The 19,945-nt window shown below is 41.7% G+C and overlaps 1 protein-coding gene across 6 annotated transcripts in view; it reads right to left on the bottom strand.

The window, feature by feature from the left end:
• Window positions 1–1,766: 1,766 nt before the first annotated feature.
• The window catches only part of NAV1 (neuron navigator 1), a 220,471-nt gene continuing 202,292 nt past the window's right edge, over window positions 1,767–19,945 (bottom strand). For 5 of the 6 annotated variants that reach the window (XM_068269461.1, XM_068269462.1, XM_068269463.1 and 2 more), the window contains 3 exons: window positions 16,480–16,598; window positions 13,698–13,895; window positions 1,767–10,886 (listed from right to left, as the gene is read on the bottom strand). In XM_068269461.1, coding sequence (XP_068125562.1) covers window positions 10,791–10,886; window positions 13,698–13,895; window positions 16,480–16,598 — 413 coding nt within the window. In that variant the 3' untranslated portion in view covers window positions 1,767–10,790. The remainder of the gene's footprint in view (window positions 10,887–13,697; window positions 13,896–16,479; window positions 16,599–19,945) is intronic. The other variant, XR_011026325.1, reaches the window with a different exon arrangement.

The raw sequence follows: 19,945 nt of genomic DNA, 5'->3' as shown, positions 1-19,945 counted from the left end.
AAGTCTGACTGGATTGTTTAAAAGGAAATAAATACTGTATGACAGCTACCAGATACCTCTCAATTCAGGTTCCCTTTAAAATGTATGTGTCCTTTAGGACCCAAAAACATGCAGTGTTAGTGAGATGTGCTAACGTTGGGCTGGACAACTCCCAGAAGTCAGGAAGCCATGGTTGCTTCAGAACTGCTTTTGGCAACTAACGCTTTCTAAATATGCTAAACTCGAGAAAGGCAGACAACTGGAACAATCTATACCAAGTATCTAGCATGTGTACAGCCACCTCCATGCACCACTCAAAGATCTGGAATGATGGATCATCTCAGCCAAGCACATGGATTCCCTCTTACCCCGCCAGCAGAAGCAAAACTTTCATGGCCCACTCCTTCGTAACCTCTCCATAACAACAGAACATGTTACCAGGTTGTAGCTTTACAGCACCCAGCCCCGAACTGTCACCCCGGAAATCAAGTTCTGATCCCTGCAGATGAAAATCACCTTAAACCAATGAAGAGGGAATGCTCTGGATCATATAGAACCTTAATTGTCCTCTCAGTGTTCTGGTTCCAGCACTGTCCCCATTCGAATTTGCTGTCTCCAGAAGCCCTAGGAAGCTATTGCACCTCAGAGTTCTTCCGAAGACAGGTGGCTCTGTACTGAGCATGCATGAGTAAAGAGCTGCTTGTCTTCGGAAGCACTCTGGGATGCAAGTGCTTCCAAGTATCCCTGTAGGCGTATTGAACCGGTTGGTCAAATATGTGTGACGGAGGTGACAGCGCTAAAATGAGAACACTGTGAAAGGATCAGGAAGGCTATAGGATCCATAGCCTTCCCTCTCCATAGGTATATTGTGACTTTTTTCAGTTTTACTTTAAGTTCTAAGTTCCTCTCTAATTATTGTTACTGAGATGGCTCCTAAAAATGTTCTACTGGCTCCTGAAATCCATAGGACTTTTTCCACCTGCTTGCTAGGCACGATCTGGCTGCCATAGTACCTACACGTGAATGACCAGTATTGAAACTTGCTGGCTTGCCTTGGCCAAGCCTTCACATTCTTTCATTTAGGAGAGGAGGAGGGGTGCAGGAGTTTGTGGGGGGAGTCAGCCAGGAAAAATTCCCCCATTCAGGGAGAGTGACTGAATGAGAGACTGACATCTGCAAAGACACTCATGGTGATCTAGAACCACTATGAGTTTGTAAGGGACCAGTAGGAATCAAAAAGCACTTTTACTGAAAAAAACTGTGCTAAATAAATCAACAGTGCAAGGCATACTTTGTAGTAAGCGATTTTCAAGTCCTACCTCATAGAGCCATATTAATCCATGCCTTGCAATGGTGAGCACCACCAAGTCTAAAATAGCTGTATGCATGTTGGATTACTATGGCTCTAGAAACATGTAGATGGTATAGGCACACTGTGCACCAGCAGTTGTGGATGTGTGTCTGTTTTTTGGGGGATGTAAAGGGATTATTTGCATATTCAGCTATGATGAATCAGTGTAGATCTTTCTTGCTCATACAAAGCTGAACGATTACAAATACCTTTGCCCATATGCAATTAACTTTTTCACCTGAGTTTTCTCATGGGTGATATTTTTAAATTTGTCAACAAAATGCATTTTAAGCCATTAGAAAGCAAGAAAATACTCAAAATAATTGTGATAGTAATTGTTCATTTACTTTTTGGTACTTTTTTAGTTGAAAAGTCCTGGAAAGTTATTTTAATTTGAAGATGAAAAATAATCTCCTAGGAGAAAACTCAGGTGAAAAAGTGAATTGCATATGGCCCCTTCTGTTTTAACAGACTGGGAGTGAACTGTGCAAATTACTTGGGTACTCCATGGACACGTACAAAAATAAACACAGCACATGGTCAGAAGTTTCTACATCCTTATTGTATCTCTTGTGTTTGGACTGATAATGTCGAAAACAAGATTTGATAATGAAATAAGCCATGTTCATACAGAAACAGTTTGGAATAAGTATACAATTCTAAATAAGGTTTTGACTATACACATGCCTTTACTTCTGCATGAATAATAACTGATAACAGCTGACAAATGGTGAACAATTCCTACTTAACTTTTTAAATTTTTTTTTTACATACAAAATGCTCACAGTGAAGGAAACAGAGGGAGGCACAGAAATATAAATCTCTTTGAACAGTGTCACCATCTCTATTTATGTCCCAGGCAGCTGGCTTCATGGAGACAAGATCTGTATGCTGTACTTAGACTGATGTGCCACAAGTACACCACAGATCTCTTCCTGTTAATTGTAGCTAGCTGCCCACATAAATATGTACATTACAATCAAACCACACCAGTAGTGACCATTACTTTACATTGCTTTGCTAGGCTTTTTATCGCTTTATTGTAAAAGCACGCATTATATAAACCCTATATGCAAAGGATGCACAAATTTGTTCTGTAGTTGCCAAAATTCTTCTCTGGCAATATCTGGCTACAGGGTGACGCTGTTGTGAGCACCAAGAGATATTGACTACATTTCTGCCTGACTGGATAGTGGAAGGAGGCTTGTGTCAGACTGCTGACCCCCTCATCCAAAAGACAATGAGCACCTGATGTTAGCACCAATGTCTATGCCCGTCTGTATGTGAATAGGCCAAAAGCCTTCCCCCTATCCCACACTGCATAAAGCTTATAATTATGGAATGCCACCCCACACAGGAGTGCTTACCTATGCTATACCACAGAGACCAGCAATGCGGAAAAATGATAAAGTGCAACAAATACATAATAACACAATTTACAGCATTGATAAAAAGTATAGGATTTAGCAATTTAGGAGAACCAAGTGCTTCTAATCAAAGTTTCAATTAAAGGTTACAGTTTTTGTTTTTTTTCTTGTCAATAGTTGAGGTTGCCCTGAAGAGGGTGAACATAATTATATTTGCAAAAAAGTACAATTTCTGCAGCATGCTAGCACTACACGTACAAACTGTGTAATGCCATCACAAAACATCTGATAAAAAATTGCACTTTCAGCTCTAACTGCGTAGCAGTGCCTGACCTTTATCTAAGCAAGAGGACCTTGCTTGATCATCAGTTGGCTTTGATCCTTACTTCAGCCATGCCTTTTTAAAGTACAACAACGGTTAATGATGCCTAGAAAGTCTTATATGCTCACAATCACTGTTGCCACCTTAAAGAAAGTTGTACAATATTTACTCACTGGTCATTCCAAAGTATCAGTAACCCTTAAACACAAGTTTTCTTAGTCAAAACCTTCATAGTTATAAAATTATTGTTTTGAGTGAAGAGAAATGGGTGTAGCCTTAAGAGTGAAGACCAATCCAATTGGTTGGTAAGGATGGACCATGCATGTTTAAATTTGCTGGAGGGTTGTGGTAAGTACAAACATGTTCCATAATAAAACTGTGATAAGAGGAAAGGAAAAATCTAAACAATCAATTACCAAATAGATGTTGACAATGTATAGATGTCTTCTTAATGGAATACATAAATATATAAAATACCATAGCAAATAAAGCTTGTGCCACTATAATGAATGAAACATCAGAGGCTGCAGGTGCAAAGCACCAAGCCAACATAAATCTAAGGAAAAAACCCACCTTCTTCAGTCCTATAACTTCCAATAAATAATAAAATGATAGGTGATATACAAAAGTACTATTCAAGAACAAATGTTTTGTTTTGTTACAGCAAAAAATAAAAATACAAATAAATCAATTAATATAAAAATACACATTTTACATTGTAATTACAATTTCAATTCATACTAATTGTTGCTATGTGCATAGCAATTCTCTTTTATGCATATTGTAGTAGATTACTTTGTATATCATTATACACTATGTCACTTGATTAATTTGCTTAATAGTACTGAAGAACAGGACAAATGTCTTTGGAACGTTTTCCATAAATTATTTGAACCCGATTCATTTGAGCTTCGATTCATTTTAATGGCACAAGGTAAATGCATTGCTTACCATCAAGGGTGTAGCTAGACAGAGCAGACCAGGTAACTATGGAGCCCTATAACAAGGAGGTCCCAGCCTAACTAAACAATTATTTGTGTAAGCAGCAATAGCCCATGGAAGGCATCTTCTGGTAACTTCTGTACGATTGCTATGAATGCAATTGGTATTCAGCAATGCAGTGTTTGTTACTACTAGCTGAGTATTATGTCTCGCTAGTGGGACAGAACCTGAGGTGGACATCCTGAAATCAGGGACATTGTAATAATCTTGCCATGGTGCTCCATCTCTTATAGTTGCATCTGGTTAACTTATAATATTTTGCATAGACAGATATCCATGTGCAGACATTTTTATTACCAATCTTTAGACAGCATTTCAAGCTAAAAGACGTCTTGGGGGTGTTGCGCTTGGATTTCTCCTTCCCTCCTTCCAGTTTATAGGTTTACAAGTTTTCAGACCAAAACAGAAAATAATTGATACTCTGTATTTATTGTGTAAAGAAATAGAACCTACTGTTTCAAGTTACTGTCCACTTAATTTATGGAAAGGCTGCCTGTGGTACTTTGAAAAGGTTAATGAAAGATTAAACGTAAGGATCAGCTAACGCCCATAGGTGTCAGCAGGTCATAAGTGGGTTACCATGGAAACCTTTCCATGTCAGTTCACGGAGGGTGTCTCCGTGAACAGCCGGAGAGCCGCCGATCGCCGGCAAAATGTAAACACGCGGGGAAGAAATCCCCGCTGTTTACATCATGCGGCGCTGCTGCGCAGCAGCGCCGTAAGGCAGATCGGCGATCCCTGGCCTCTGATTGGCCGGGGATCGCCGGCATATGATAGGCTGAAGCCTATCCTACAATGCGCAGGACGGATATCCGTCCTGCGCCGCACACAGGGGGAGGGAGAGGGAGCGCCGAAAACGCTGCGGAGGGGGGCTTTGAAGAGCCCCCCGCAAAGCGCAGCAAGCCGGCGGCGATCGGACCTCCCCAGGAGGACATCCCCCTAGTGGGGAAAAAAGGGGGGTAGTCTGATCGCCCTGGCTCTATCCTGATCTGTGCTGCGGGCTGGAGAGTCCACGCAGCACAGATCAGGCAAACCACCCCTGGTCCTTAAGTGGTTAAATTATGTGTTCTACCACAACAATTTGATCAGGGACTGTCTTCAGTTCTGAAATGCTCTTGAGATTATGATGTGTATATCTGTAACTGTAAGAATTATTGAGAACATTTCACTTTGTCAACCTAATTAATGGTATCATCCAATTCAAAATGTTTTACCTCAGCATAATCAACTAAAGTCAGATTTGTGGCAAGACTTTTTGTTCAGTGCAATCCCTACATCAAAGCATTCACCTGTACTTTTGATCCAGAAACTTGTGAATAAGCATACAGGGTAATGTGCAAGCACTGTATTGTATTCCCTTTCAATTAGACCCCAAGCATTAGCAGCAGAGAGTTGTACTAATACCTAATAGTCAAAGTCCTACAAGACAGCAGCCCCTCCCCGACTCCTTCCTAGCCTATCCTTATTCTCTGATATATGGCCAACGCTAATCTCACTGCCTATTATGTGCCTAACCCTAATCTCACTACCTGTCCTGTGCATAATCTCCACCCTCTGCAACGTCATCTTTAACATGGATGTCTTACAAATAAATATGTGATCAACATATGATCACCAAAATAATGTAAAATCCACCATTATTACAGCAATCACCATACTAATAAAGTAGTGAGCAATCTGATGTCACCACTTTATTGATTGACAAACAGCATTCCCCACTTTCATGGAAAACAGCAGCGTCTGATTCAGACACCCTGTTTGCCAGTTTGCCACAGGACACTGCTTTAAAGGATACCCGAAGTGACGTGTGACATGATGAGATAGCCATGGGTATGTACAGTGCCTAGCACAAATGTAAGCGGCTGACTCAGTCCTGACTCATCAGTGAGGGTCACACTGTAGTCACTTCCTGTCTGAGTCAGGACTGAGTCAGCCACTTACATACCTGATATTTAACTCTTCCAGGCAGAGAAAGAAAAAAAGTAACACAGCATAGTTATTTGTGAGCTAGGCACTGTACATATACATGTCCATCTCATCATGTCACTCCGGGTATCCTTTAAGAAGGAGCAGTAGGTGGCTACAATGAAAGTCAAAGGGCCTAAAAGCTGCTACGTTTTCTGGTTATCAGAAATGGCTGCACTTTGGGCAATCCATTCTCCTATTCCAGTGAATAGAGCTTTGTATTTGTACTTTAGATTACAGAAACTGCAACAGTGATTGCCACACAATATGTTATTGTTCTTCCAAGTATAAAAATATCAATCATATTTTGAAAAGTGGAAAACATGGAAAGGGTAATTATGTATTATCAAATTAACACATATTTATAATTTGTCTACAATTAACCCTGTATTCTCCTAACCATATATAATAAGCCCAGCCTAACAATAGCTTCAAAGAGACACCTAAAAACTGCAGTCTTCAAAAATCAGTATCAAAAATGGCAGCACAAGTGTCTCCTAGAGCCCTCTGCTCACTCACCACCAAATATTGCTGCTTCAAGATGGGTCCTGGCTGGAGCTCTAGTGAAAATACATTAATCTTCTGAGAAGGTAATGTAGAGGGAAAGCTGAATACAGCTGCACAGAACTTCACCCAGATCTGCCCACCTCTATCCCAGCCTATCATGCACATCCCTGTATCTAGAGACAACCTGAATGCTTTGATGTCTAGTGCACCGGTGCTAAACAAAAATCTCATGCCTCTTAAATTGGAGTAGCCAAAAAAGGAGAGGCAGCTCTCAAATGGCCCCAAGATAAATGACTGGGTGCCAGGAAATTCACCCACGTATCAACGGGACTTACAATAACAACTCCAACGAAGTTCAGCACTGCTTGAAAGTCAGGCTCGTACAGCTTTATTACACTGATGTTAACTGTTGGAGAGTTTAATCACTTTCAAGCAGTGTTGAACTTTGTTGGAGTTGTTCTTACATTTGAGTACTTCAAAACCTGAAAGAAATTTTAGAATGTGCAAATGTGCTTAAGTGTACACTTCTCTTAAACTAGACAGTGGTCTGATTTCTGGTTATTAGAGCCAGCATTCAAAGAGACAGATGGGAAGTATCTACTATACCTTTAATCACCCCTCAAGTAACTTCATCTTTCTATGACAATGCTTGCACAGTTCTCAGTGCATCTGGACAGTGTCCCGGATGTCCAAAACAAATTACACTGGACCACATGTTATTGTGCTGATCAGGAGTGTAGGAGTCAGTGACTCCCACAGACCGGCCACACCCTTCCTTATAAGGATAGGCGCGATGTGAGGAGAGGCTATGCACTGTAGACCTGCATGCTCTCATGTTTATAAAGTACGCTTATTTTGTTCATTAACATATAAATGTGCAATTTACCAATACTGTACATTCTGGATCTTATATGACCTAAACTGAATAGTTTTCCTGCATGAGACTAACATGTAAATAATATCTAAATAGCACCAGGTGGAGCAAAGAAATCTGGAGAAACGCTGAACGGATATCCACAGTCACCAGGTTATACCAATTATTCATTAAAAAGACAACTGTAGCGAGAGGTATGTGGAGGCTCCCATATTTATTTCATTTTAAGCAATACCAGTTACCTGGCTATCCTGCTGATCCTCTGTCTCTAATACTGTTATCCATAGACCCTGAACAAGCACGCAGCGGATCAGGAGTTTCTGACTCCATCCCTCTCACTACGGTTGTCCTTTAAGAAAATGAACTGACTGGGTTCCTGGACAGATTACTGTGGATTTTCTTGTGCTGCTTCTTAAACATCAACTCCTAATAAAGCAATGCTGTGTGCAATCGTCATGGTAACACTTCACTTGTTACAAAGCACTAATATGGAGAGCTGACACATAGAATGGAAGAGGAAACACTCGCCTCCACTTTGAGGAAGAGATTTGTTTCTGGAGACATAGGTACACAAGGCAATGGCGCAGCCCAGGAGACTGCTGAATCTTAAAGTACAAATAGCTTAAACTGCACAGATATGTCTGTGAAAGTTTTCATTTATCCAGGTCACACTATAGGTAATGTAAATAAGGCCATTCTTAGAGTTGACCTGAAGTGGCCATAATACAGAAAAAACTAGTGGCATGATTGAACACTATCCAACCTTACCATCATGTTCTCAGATAGGTCTAGCCATGTGCAATAAGAAATGCATACTTGGCACTGATACCTTATCTATTATTCTATAGTGCCAGGACCTAATGCTCTAATTCTCGAAAAAGGCATAAATCAAGCAGAAATCCAGAAAAACACTGAATCGAGCAGATATCTGACCAGCAGTTCCTCTGGTTCCTTCCTGAATGTGGTAGAAGATCCAACACTGATAACTTAAACCAATTGAGAAACAAAAATAATCAGGAAGAGCATCTGACTGGCTCAACTCAAAGCTGTGTACAATTATTAGAATCTTATTGACCATCTCTAATCATCAGTGTTAGATTTCCCACCACATTCAGTTCCCCCATCTCACAGCACATATGCAGGTTTTGGGAGATAGCTTTTATATTGATACACAAGAACTGCTGGTGGAGTCAGATATCAGTGAAGAGTACTTTTTTTTCTGCATTTTCACATCAGAAATAGCCTTTGTACCAGTTAAAATACCAAACTGAAGTTATGTGGTGGGGCACAGTGGCTAAGGAGATGCCACACCTTGGGTTCTGCAGCCTGCTGTCCATTTTACACTCAGGGCTGGTTTAGATAAGGTCAGAACTGGCATTAAATAACCGTGTGGCGCTCATGGCTTAAATGCTGTTCATGCAAATGAATGGCAAGCCATCGGTATCGGCTTTTACCATCATTCGCTGTAAGAATCCCGTTGTTTCTTGTCTCATTTTATCCTGGACATTACCTGAAGCATCCAGGATCGACTAAGTGTGGTGCTTCTATGTCCCCCTGCGGGGGTCAAAATGCATCACATTTGCTGACCGATAGGAAGTGCTACTGAAGTTTGCCAAATGCTCTCCTGCTTGCTAACGCTGCACTGCTGGTTCAGATGCACAGCTGAACCAGCCCTAAGGGTGCTCCCTTTAAAGAATTTAAATGCTCCTCCCACACAGCTTAATATGTGGTGGCAGTTATCTAGCTTTCATCCAAATTAGCCTTGCTGTGCCTGGGGCATTAGACTGTAAAGTCCTTTTGGGGAAGAGGCTGAAGTAAATAGTTAATGTTTTCTGTAAGGTTCCATGGAAAGTACTATATAAAAAAAATAAATGACAGGCCAAAAACAAAACAACTCGTAATATGTGATTTCTTTCATATTAAATCCTTTTGCATGAGGTAGCTTGTATCTTAAGATTTATTGGCCCTTCTCATAGGAGAGAGGAAAGCTTTTTTTCCCCTCCTTTTCATACGTCAGCTCTGCTATGGAAAAATCCGACATCCCTCCATAATTAAAAGTTGGCCCAGTGCGGCCTCCGTAGCTGCCACTCTGGTCCATACTAAGTCATTCCAGAAGTAAAGTGCTGTTTAGCTAATACATTAGAGCTGGATGGCTTTACTCCATGCTAAAAGAGACATTTGTTAGCCTGCATGCACGTTGGATCCTGTACACTGGGCGTGTAAACATAGTGTTCATAATACTAAACTGGTTACCGAGACCAGTCTCTTTCATGCTTTTGCGTATTACTCACTTGGTTTAACTTGTTCAGCCTAGCTCTCAAGGTCTTGTGACTTTTATTATTACCTGGCCGGTGATTAACATAGCACAGAATAGAATCATTTCCCAAAACACAGGTACTCTGGAACATGTTCTAGAAATAAGGTTTTAAAAAAAACAACACATTTCTTAGAAAACCATATATGGATAGTCTGTTCCTCCCTAGGGTATCTGTTGCATAATGCAATCCTGTATTGTTTTAATCATATTCCTCTTATAAGGCTCTTAACTGTAATCATATGCACGTTCACATGCTCCACAATGTGTGTGTCAATGGTCCCCCTACACCAAGCATCACGTACCCTCTTGGTCACATATCTATAATAGAGAAAAAAATGTAAGGCTGACCTCAAAATTGTAACTCTATACCACAGCCAAAACCCTAAAAACAAGATGGTTAGGAAAGTCTCAGGACGCAACATCTGGCATGCAACTGCGTTCCGAGCTGAGAGAACTTTAGGGGATCTAAAGGGGAATGGAGTTCCCACACAACGATGGCATGAGGAATGTGCATGGTGGTAGGAATGCACTTCACATTTTTGAGATGAGTGCTAAACAGAAATCTGACACATGAATGTCACATCTACAGTAGCATCAGAATAAACTTCTGCACGTCCGTCTGACATCAACTTGCACCTAGGAAGTACAGTTATACTCTTAACAGTCCTAAAAATGAAAACTCTCAATTTCCATACGTAACTGTCCATCACCTGCTGCCTCTTTAGTCCTTGGCAAAGAAGATCTACATATGTAAATTCATTAGCAGCCAGAAATGAGGCCTCAGAAATAAACTTAACTTATATGAAACAACATATAATTGCAAAATAAGTCCACTATCCTCCTCATACTTGCTTTATAAGGAAAAGATAACGTTTAGGGGGGAAAAGTAACGTTTAAATGAGTTGAAAGAATCCTCATTCTGTTTTCAAAGTAGGGCAGCATAATTATTGAAGAGCAGTTGAGGGTAATAAAAACGAGCTGAGTCCCAAACTCAGTTCTGAGATGCTCCAGTCTTGTCCTCCCAAGACTAGACTTCCAGTTTTGCCATTATTGTTATAGATGTTATAAGCTGGGAGATCTCCCCTTCAAGGCCAGGCCATTGGCATTCAGATGGTGGAAGTGAGGTCACTGTCACACAAGGTTTCTCTGTCTGGGGACTCAATGTAGTTGGCAGCTTCTTGAAGTTTTAATAGCATTGCCATCTGTAAAGAAAAAAAGGTTGTTGGTACCATTTTAGCAAGGACAAATGGGGCTTTAATTTGCTATTAAATATGTAACTCCATGGTGCACATTAAACACATACTGTAAATGCCCCAAAGCACACACAATTGAAAAAAAAATACTTTTTCAATTTAATGTGACATCAATATTTAAGAGAACAGCTAACATATATTTCAGCTGTGTTGGCACCCATAACAGCTGATGGAAGACTGGAGGTGGAGGCTACAATTACCTGTGACTGCTTGTGGAAGACTGGGGATGGTGGATGTGGCCATCTATGACTGTGAGAAGATTTGGGGACGGGGGCTGTGGGTTTTAAAGTGGGCTTGAACTTACATCAAAAACAACAGGGCAGCAATGGCACACAGCCTTATGGTGCACGTTTTGCGGCACTGTGAATGTAAGATGGTGACATGTGGAGGTAAGATGGCGGAGCTAAGAAAAAAAGATCACTTATGGCAGGTAGTAGTAGGTATTTTATCATGTAAAATTTGCCACCTCTGGCCTAAATGAACTCCTCTGAAACTGTATGGAGTACTGGGGAAAAAACACAAAGACAACGGGAGCCCAAATGGTGCTGTATGTCACGAAAAGATGAATGTTTAAGGAGGGGGGGTTCGACAAAGGAATACTCACAAAGGTGGGTTGCACTAGGGGCAACCGACCACTTTAAAAACAATAACATTTGAAAAGAGGAGGTGGCTTACCTCATAGATGACAAATCACTTTGGATAAAGGAGTTAGTTTAATGATAATTAAGCACAGGGAACGCGTTTCGTGGGATCTAGCCCACTTCCTCAGGCCGAATAAAGTGCCGCTCTGTCTATAAAGCCGCCTTTGAGGTGCTCCAAACGCGGCTTTATAGACAGAGCGGCACTTTATTTGGCCTGAAGAAGTGGGCTAGATCCCACGAAACGCGTTGCCTGTTCTTAATTATCATAAACTTCTTTATCCAAAGTGATTTGTCGTCTATGAGGTAAGCCACCTCCTCCTTTCAAATTTGATTGTTTTTAAAGTGTTTTATACACCAACTGGGCACCTCTTCACCTCCTGTTGTCCTCTGAAACTGAATGTACAGTATAAACAATATATGTTCAATTCCACTTTACGATAATTCCTTTTTGAAACTACATTTGTATCTGTGACTTACCGTATTTTTCGGACTATAAGACGCACTTTTTCTCTCCCAAAAGTGTTCAGAAAAAGTTACTGCGTCTTATAGTCCGAATGTAACAATATACCTGTCCGTGCGGTGTTCCATCGCAGCATAGCAGCAGCTGCTGCAATGATCTGTATGCTGTTTCCATTGTCCACGCTTGTCCCCGGAGCGGCGGCAGTGCAATCAGCGTTTAGGACTTCTTGGGTGGCATAGCAGCAGCCGCTGCAATCATCTGCGATGTCTGTGTGTGTTTGCCAGCGTGTCCCCCGAGCGGCTCCAGCAGCAGCGTGATCGTTGTTTACTTCCCGGGAGGCATGGCAGTAGGTCCAAACAATTTCGCTTATGCATGCGGCTCTTCTTTCTTTTTGTCCCCGCATGAGCCGCGCGTCAGTGTAATCCGGGCACAGCGGGACATCTTCAGCCACGTTATTGTCAGCGTCTGATAGAGACCTCTGAACTGCTTCCTTATTGGTTTGCCACATGACCCCGGCGCACGTGCGACGCAGGTCATCAGAGGGCGCCAATAAGGAAGCAGTTCAGAGGTCTCTATCAGACGCTGACAATAACGTGGCTGAAGATGTCCCGCTGTGCCCGGATTACACTGACGCGCGGCTCATGCGGGGACAAAAAGAAAGAAGAGCCGCATGCATAAGCGAAATTATTTGGACCTACTGCCATGCCTCCCGGGAAGTAAACAACGATCACGCTGCTGCTGGAGCCGCTCGGGGGACACGCTGGCAAACACACACAGACATCGCAGATGATTGCAGCGGCTGCTGCTATGCCACCCAAGAAGTCCTAAACGCTGATTGCACTGCCGCCGCTCCGGGGACAAGCGTGGACAATGGAAACAGCATACAGATCATTGCAGCAGCTGCTGCTATGCTGCGATGGAACACCTCTGGATAACTTTGCTGCCACGAAGGGGTGAGCCCTCAGTTTAATTGTAATGGTGGTAAATTAGTGTAGCTAGGTTGGAGGCAGGGGGAGGTGACAGGGGTTTGTGTAGTGTAGTGTAGCTGGGTGGGTACATCAGGGGTTAGTGAAGTGTAGTGTAGCTGGGGGTGATGCATCAGTTGTTAATGTAGTTGGTGGGGGCAGAAGTGGTTAGTGTAGCTGGCCAGTATTACTTAGTAGATAGAAACATCTTAGGGGGAGGTTAAAGGTCTATAGGAGACTCCTGGACCAAGGATGCACCTAGATTTAGTTTTTTTTTTTCCCCCCTGGTTTTTTCCCTTTAAACCTAGGTGCATCTTATAGTCCGGAGCGTCTTATAGTCCGAAAAATACGGTAGTTATCTCAAATGTAAACTTCCTGTTTAGGTTGTCTTTATATTACTTTGTCCATGTCTTACAAGGAGTGTTCAGCAATATTATTCTAACATGCAAATGCCACTCATGCAGGTAAAGAATACACAAATCAAATCTTTTAGTTGCTGCCAGATAATTATAGATTACAGGCTATGATTCACTTAGTTTCTTTTGCTTCATTGATTAGTGGAAACCTGCATTTTAGCAGAATGTTGGGGTCATCACAACTTATAAGTGGAAAGACGTTCCTAAAAATAAGGTAAACTGCAGACAATTTCCCATCATGCCATGTTTTGTGCGCATAAACCAGGATAAGCACTTACGAGGGGATCTGAGTCTATAGAAGATGGAGGCGATTCCTTCACATTGTGTTCCCTAGGAGGGGAGGCTGAGATGTGAGTACCCATACTGGGCTGTGGCAGATGTAACAACTTTGACTGATCCTGCTGTGCCAAAGGCCAAGGCAATGTGTCCCGCACCCACTCAACAGGATCCTCCCAGGCAGCTCTCTGTCCATGTACCTGTGGAAAAAATAAAGAATGCTATAAAAACATTTCTATGCTTTAGAAAAGTATTAATTATATTGCTTTTAGGGGCCACATGTACCCAGATAATTGCTAAAACCCCCAGTGCCAGTAATCCAGAGCCCAGGATGCAGTGGTGCAGACAGAACGCCGCTTCTCACAATGTAGTCAAATGAGGAACAGCAACTTTATCAGCGAGAAGCACTGCAGAGCATAACCCGATAACAGCTTATGCGTTTCTGACCCCCCCCAGTCCTTAGTCATAGCTAAGTCAGAAACGCATCAGATGTTGTAGGGGTCCACTCTGCGGACCAGTGCGATCAGGTAATGATCAATTATATGCATAAACTGGTTGATTAGGGCATTTTCTCTCTTCAGATATGATTGTAAAATCCAACATTCTGATTGAAAAAAATTCTGTATTCAAGACAAGACAAGACAAATAAGACAAATAACATTTATATTGCGCTTTTCTCCTTGCGAACTCAAAGCGCCAAAGCAGAGCAGCAGCCACTAGGGCGCGCTCTATTGGCAGTAGCAGTGTAAGGGAGACTTGCCAAAGGTCTCCTACTGAATTAGTGCTGGCTTACTGAACAGGCAGAGCCGAGATTCAAACCCTGGTCTCCTGTGTCAGAGGCAGAGCCCTTAACCATTACACCATCAGCCAACTCCAATTAACCATAGAATCATTTCACACATGATTTTCTCAACATACTGCATGGTTTCCTGTACAATTTGATTGTAATAATTTGATCGTATGATAGCATCTAAGGAAAATATTGTACCTTAATGGGCTACTTTAAAGAAGAAATCCTCACAGACATGTTGGAATCAATCAAGTATGTGAAAGTTTTAAATTTAAGCAACGTTTCTCCTGTTTACAAATGTATGTTTAAGAAGATGTTTACCTGCTTAACCATACATATATAACAGTGTATGGTCACATGTACCCTAGCAACCCAAACCACTGCAATAGCAATATGAACAAGTGGACGGGACAGTAATAGTCAACTGGTAGGGGTAATTGAGTATTTATGAGGAGTCCTAAAATGAGGGTCCTTTAAAGAGGAGCTGTCAGCCATATTATCTCAGAAAAACAACAACACATATATAAGTAGATAAATACTTGTTCTACTTACATAACATATGTATTGCACTGTCCACGTTTTGATTTTAGTGATATTTCCCATTTTAACTGTGGCTATTTTGAAGCCAATCCTGATGTCATTTCCTCCCTTACTCTCCTCTGCCTGATTTGCCTGCCCTTCACTATAGAAAGTGCATTATCTCAGCATGAGAAATATTGGTCAATTCAGAGGAACAGAGGCGTGGGAGGGGAAAACCGGAGGGAAAGAGGCTTCAGCCAATCAGGCTGCATTAGTTAAGTCTGTGGGGAAGTAGAGAAGCAAAAAAGGACAACCCAGCATGCCCTGCAACTTCCTTTTTGTGTACCAAATAAGAGTCAGGTAAACTGGGGAATGATCATTTATCAACCAGAAAAGTAATAGTGATTTTAACTTTTGCAATGCCTGGTTAGCATCCTTATTACCGTACTTGTTTACCAGATAAAAATAAAGAATTGATTTTTTATTTTATGCCAGACAGTTACACTTTAAAGTAGCTGTTTGCAATAAAAGACTCTCAGACATTATAAAAGCAAAGTCCCAAACTTGGTGATGGATAACTGTGTCCTGTTTTTTTTGCTATAGACCTATCCTATCTTACCGCACAACAGCTTCTTTCAAGAAAAAAGGCCATCCTTGAGTGTACAAAACTTGATAAAAGCTTCAGGCAATGATTCTTAAATTATATTGAATGGTCATAGTCATTTTCAGTAGAAAAAAAGCTACTGCTCCTGATTAGATTATAATATTATCTTCACGGAACGACTTTTCCAGAGAATTCATCAAGAATGTCTGTATGAATTACCTAGAAAACTACAGCATAAATAAGTGTACTGTCAGATGATGATTGGGAATTCTCAGAATCATATGTACAGTATGTAACAGTACATGTCTTGATACTTCAATAATAACCTAACAATAATTTCATAGGGAAGCATTCATATGCGTAGGAAAACTCTAGGCAAGATTTGGATGCAATTATTTATTAGAACCTGAAAAAAAATTTAGGTTCTTGACTTTTTGTTACCTGAGGAAAACTTTTGAGGATATGCCCCCCCCCCCCCCCCCAAATTACCGCACAGCATCAGACAATTTAATCAGCTTCATTTAATGTTCTAACATTACATGCTGCAGCTCAGGAAAGCAGTGCCACCTTCTGCCTTCTACTGTGCAAGTCAAGTGAAACAATGCTGCTCTCCTACCTCGCCCTTTCTCACTCACTGTTGGACTCCTCACACAGCACAACAAGCTGCTTTTCCCCCAATTATGACCTCTTCACCTCTCGCTTCTCCTCCTACTCTGACTGCATGCTGTAAGTGTCAACACAGTACAAAAATGCTGCCCGTGTAATCTCTGCGCCTGATGCAAATGTCTCCCCTTGCTTCATGAGAGACTCGGCCCTGTGATCAGTGCACATGCACTGGATGAGGACAGGAAGTGGAGTGCAACACACTTGCCTTGATACCATCTTTGGCACCTTCTTGAAGGTATGGTATAATGGAGTTATTCCAAAGATCAATAAACCACACACGAAAATCTTCTATTCCAATGGGACAGGATAAGAAAAAACAGGGACCTATTAGAAGAAAGGAAACTATTATATCATTTTGTATTCAAAGTCATTAGATACCAATACTACGTAGGCATATTTTGGACCAGTTGATGGTTGTTAGCAGTTGCTAATGGCTTTCAATGTGAGCTTCACTTCCTCCTGTCTCTTGCTTTCATGATTTACAGTAACTACTTCCTGTCTCAAATCCCTTCTGTGCCCAAACCGGCACATGTTTGCAAAGAAGTATGGAACTTTTTGGCATAATGTGCTGCAAAATACCTGAAATGAATCCCAAATAGTTAGAGTATGGCAGATGTTGTAGCTACTGAGGGCCATGCTTTGGTTCATAGCTGACCCAAACATCTAAACAGAGCAGGAAGTAATTATTTATGGTCATGCTAAAAAGCAGGGAATTACGTGATTGGAAATGTCCTCGTGATACCCATACATGACTGGTTTGCTTTAAGCTACCACACCAAGCAGTATTTGATGGTGGTGTATACACAAAGGTAAATGCTTAGCACAGCAGTACTAATACGTTGATTGATGTTAGTTGTTTACAACAATGAACCCTTCCTCTGTGTGCTATCGTATTCTGAAGAACATTTATGTAAATCTGACATTAAAGGAAACCTGACATTAGCAAAATCTACATTTCTGGATATAGTGCACTCTAGTCAACCTCACCACCTTGTCACTGAGCTTAAAGGTTGTGTAACATTGTTTTTTGTTTTTTATTTAAATATCACTTTATTGAGTCACCAATACGAGCTGGACCAGAGAAGTTCAGCTACACTATTTGCCACATCACACATGGCCAACACAAAATGAAGAGGCCAAAGAGCAGCCATGTGATTTATTTGTAGTACTTAAAGACACATCTAGTTTATAGGTACATGTTCATGCTAATATATTTATATAGCTTAATCAACTATTAATGAACAGCTTCTCTGTACACGTATACAAGATACCAAGATTAGTTCTAGAGAACAAGAGTCACCATTATACTGTATATTTTAGTGGGCCCAAATTAACCTAAAATCCTTCTACTAGTACAGTTTTGCTTTGTTAGGTAATGACAGGTTAGCATTGTCATCTGCCCAAGAGGCAACACCAATATAATACATTATAGTGGTTGCAGAGTAGGTAAAGCCCTTGCAAGTTATTCCTTTATGCTCTTGTAAGCCAGGAGCACATTCAAATCCGCTGAGCCTATTAATTTTACACAGCCATACCACTCATCTTGCCGACAGCTTCATATACACTCATCTAAAGGATTATTAGGAACACCTTTTCAATTTCTCAGTAATGCAATTATTTAATCAACCAATCACATGGCAGTTGCTTCAATGCATTTAGGGGTGTGGTCCTGGTCAAGACAATCTCCTGAACTCCAAACTGAATGTCAGAATGGGAAAGAAAGGTGATCTAAGCAATTTTGAGCATGGCATGGTTGTTGGTGCCAGATGGGCTGGTCTGAGTATTTCACAATCTGTTCAGTTACTGGGATTTTCACTCACAACCATTTCTAGGGTTTACAAAGAATGGTGTGAAAAGGGAAAAACATTCAGTATGCGGCAGTCCTGCGGGCAAAAATGCCTTGTTGATGCTAGATGTCAGAGGAGAATGGGCCTACTGATTCAAGCTGATAGAGCAACGTTTACTGAAATAAACAATCGTTACAACCAAGGTATGCAGCAAAGCATTTCTGAAGTCACAACATGCACAACCTTGAGGCGGATGGGCTACAAGAGCAGAAGACCCCACCGGGTACCACTCATCTCCACTACAAATAGGAAAAAGAGGCTACAATTTGCACAAGCTCGCCAAAATTGGACAGTTGAAGACTGGAAAAATGTTTCCTGGTCTGATGAGTCTCGATAGAGTCAGAATTTGGCATAAACAGAATGAGAACATGGATCCATCATGCCTTGTTACCACTGTGCAGGCTGCTGGTGGTGGTGTAATGGTGTAGGAGATGTTTTCTTGGCACACTTTAGGCCCCTTAGTGCCAATTGGGCATCGTTTAAATTCCACATGAGCATTGTTTTTGACCATGTCCATCCCTTCATGACCACCATGTACCCATCCTCTGATGGCTACTTCCAGCAGGATAATGCACCATGTTACAAAGCTTGAATCATTTAAAATTGGTTTCTTGAACATGACAATGACTTCATTGTACTAAAATGGCCCCCACCGTCACCAGATCTCAACCCAATACAGCATGTTTGGGATGTGATGGAACTGGAGCTTCATGCCCTGGATGTGCATCCCACAAATCTGCATCAACTGCAAGATGCTATCATATCAATATGGGTCAACATTTCTGAAGAATGCTTTCAGCACCTTGTTGAATCAATGCCACGTAGAATTACGGCAGTTCTGAAGGCGAAAGGGGGTCAAACACCGTATTAGTATGGTGTTCCTAATAATCCTTTAGGTGAGTTTATATTAATCACACTTTTATGACTATACACATCAGGAATTTATATTGGGTACAACTTTTCAGGAATTTACTTTGCATACTGTTTATATGTTTATTATCTAACTGGATAAAGATATATAGTTTGTGTTTATGTGCAGACTAACTCACAATGTGCGTAGGGAGAGTCCAGGGCCCATATGCAATTAACTTTTTCTCCTGAGTTATCTCCTAGGAGATTATTTTCATATTCTCTTTAAAATAACTTTTAAGCATTTTACAATTGAAAAAGTACCTAAGGTTGGTGAAAAAGTACTATAAAAATTATTTTGAGTATTTTCTTGCTTGCTGGTGGTTTAAAGGATACATCAAAGCAACTTAAAAAAAATCCACTTACCTGGGGCTTCCTCCAGCCTGTGCCAGCCGACCTGTGCCCTCGCCGCAGCTCCGGTGGCTCCCGGTCTTCTCCGCTGGCGCAGCCGACCTCGCCAGCTTGGGTTCTGGGTCGGCTTCTTCTGCGCTCCACCGCACGGGTCACTTAGTCTCTCCGCCGTCATCAGGACGGTACTGCACAGGCACAGTAGTTCTGCACCTGCGCAGTACCGTCCTGATGGCGTTGGAGACGGCTGCCACGGGCTGGAGGTTCTCCTTTAACCCCCCTGGCGGTATGATTGCTCCGACTGCGTGGCCGCCAGGGTTTTTCTTTAAACTTTTTTTTTTTTTTTAGCATGTAGCTAGCCTAGCACTAGCTACATGCTTTCCCCCTCCCTGCGGCGTCCCCCCGTCACCTCCGATCGCCGCCGGCGCCGCTTGCCCATAAGGAAATCCCGTTCTGAACAGGATTTCCTTGAGGGCTTCCCCTGTCGCCATGGCGAAGACCGGAGTGACTTCACCGACGTCATGACGTCACACGGAGTCCCGATCCACCCCATAGTGCAGCCTGGCG

Source organism: Hyperolius riggenbachi, chromosome 2 (genome assembly GCF_040937935.1).
Source record: "Hyperolius riggenbachi isolate aHypRig1 chromosome 2, aHypRig1.pri, whole genome shotgun sequence".
In the NCBI taxonomy this organism is placed as follows: Eukaryota; Metazoa; Chordata; class Amphibia; order Anura; family Hyperoliidae; genus Hyperolius; species Hyperolius riggenbachi.
This window is presented reverse-complemented; position numbering and strand designations above follow the sequence as displayed.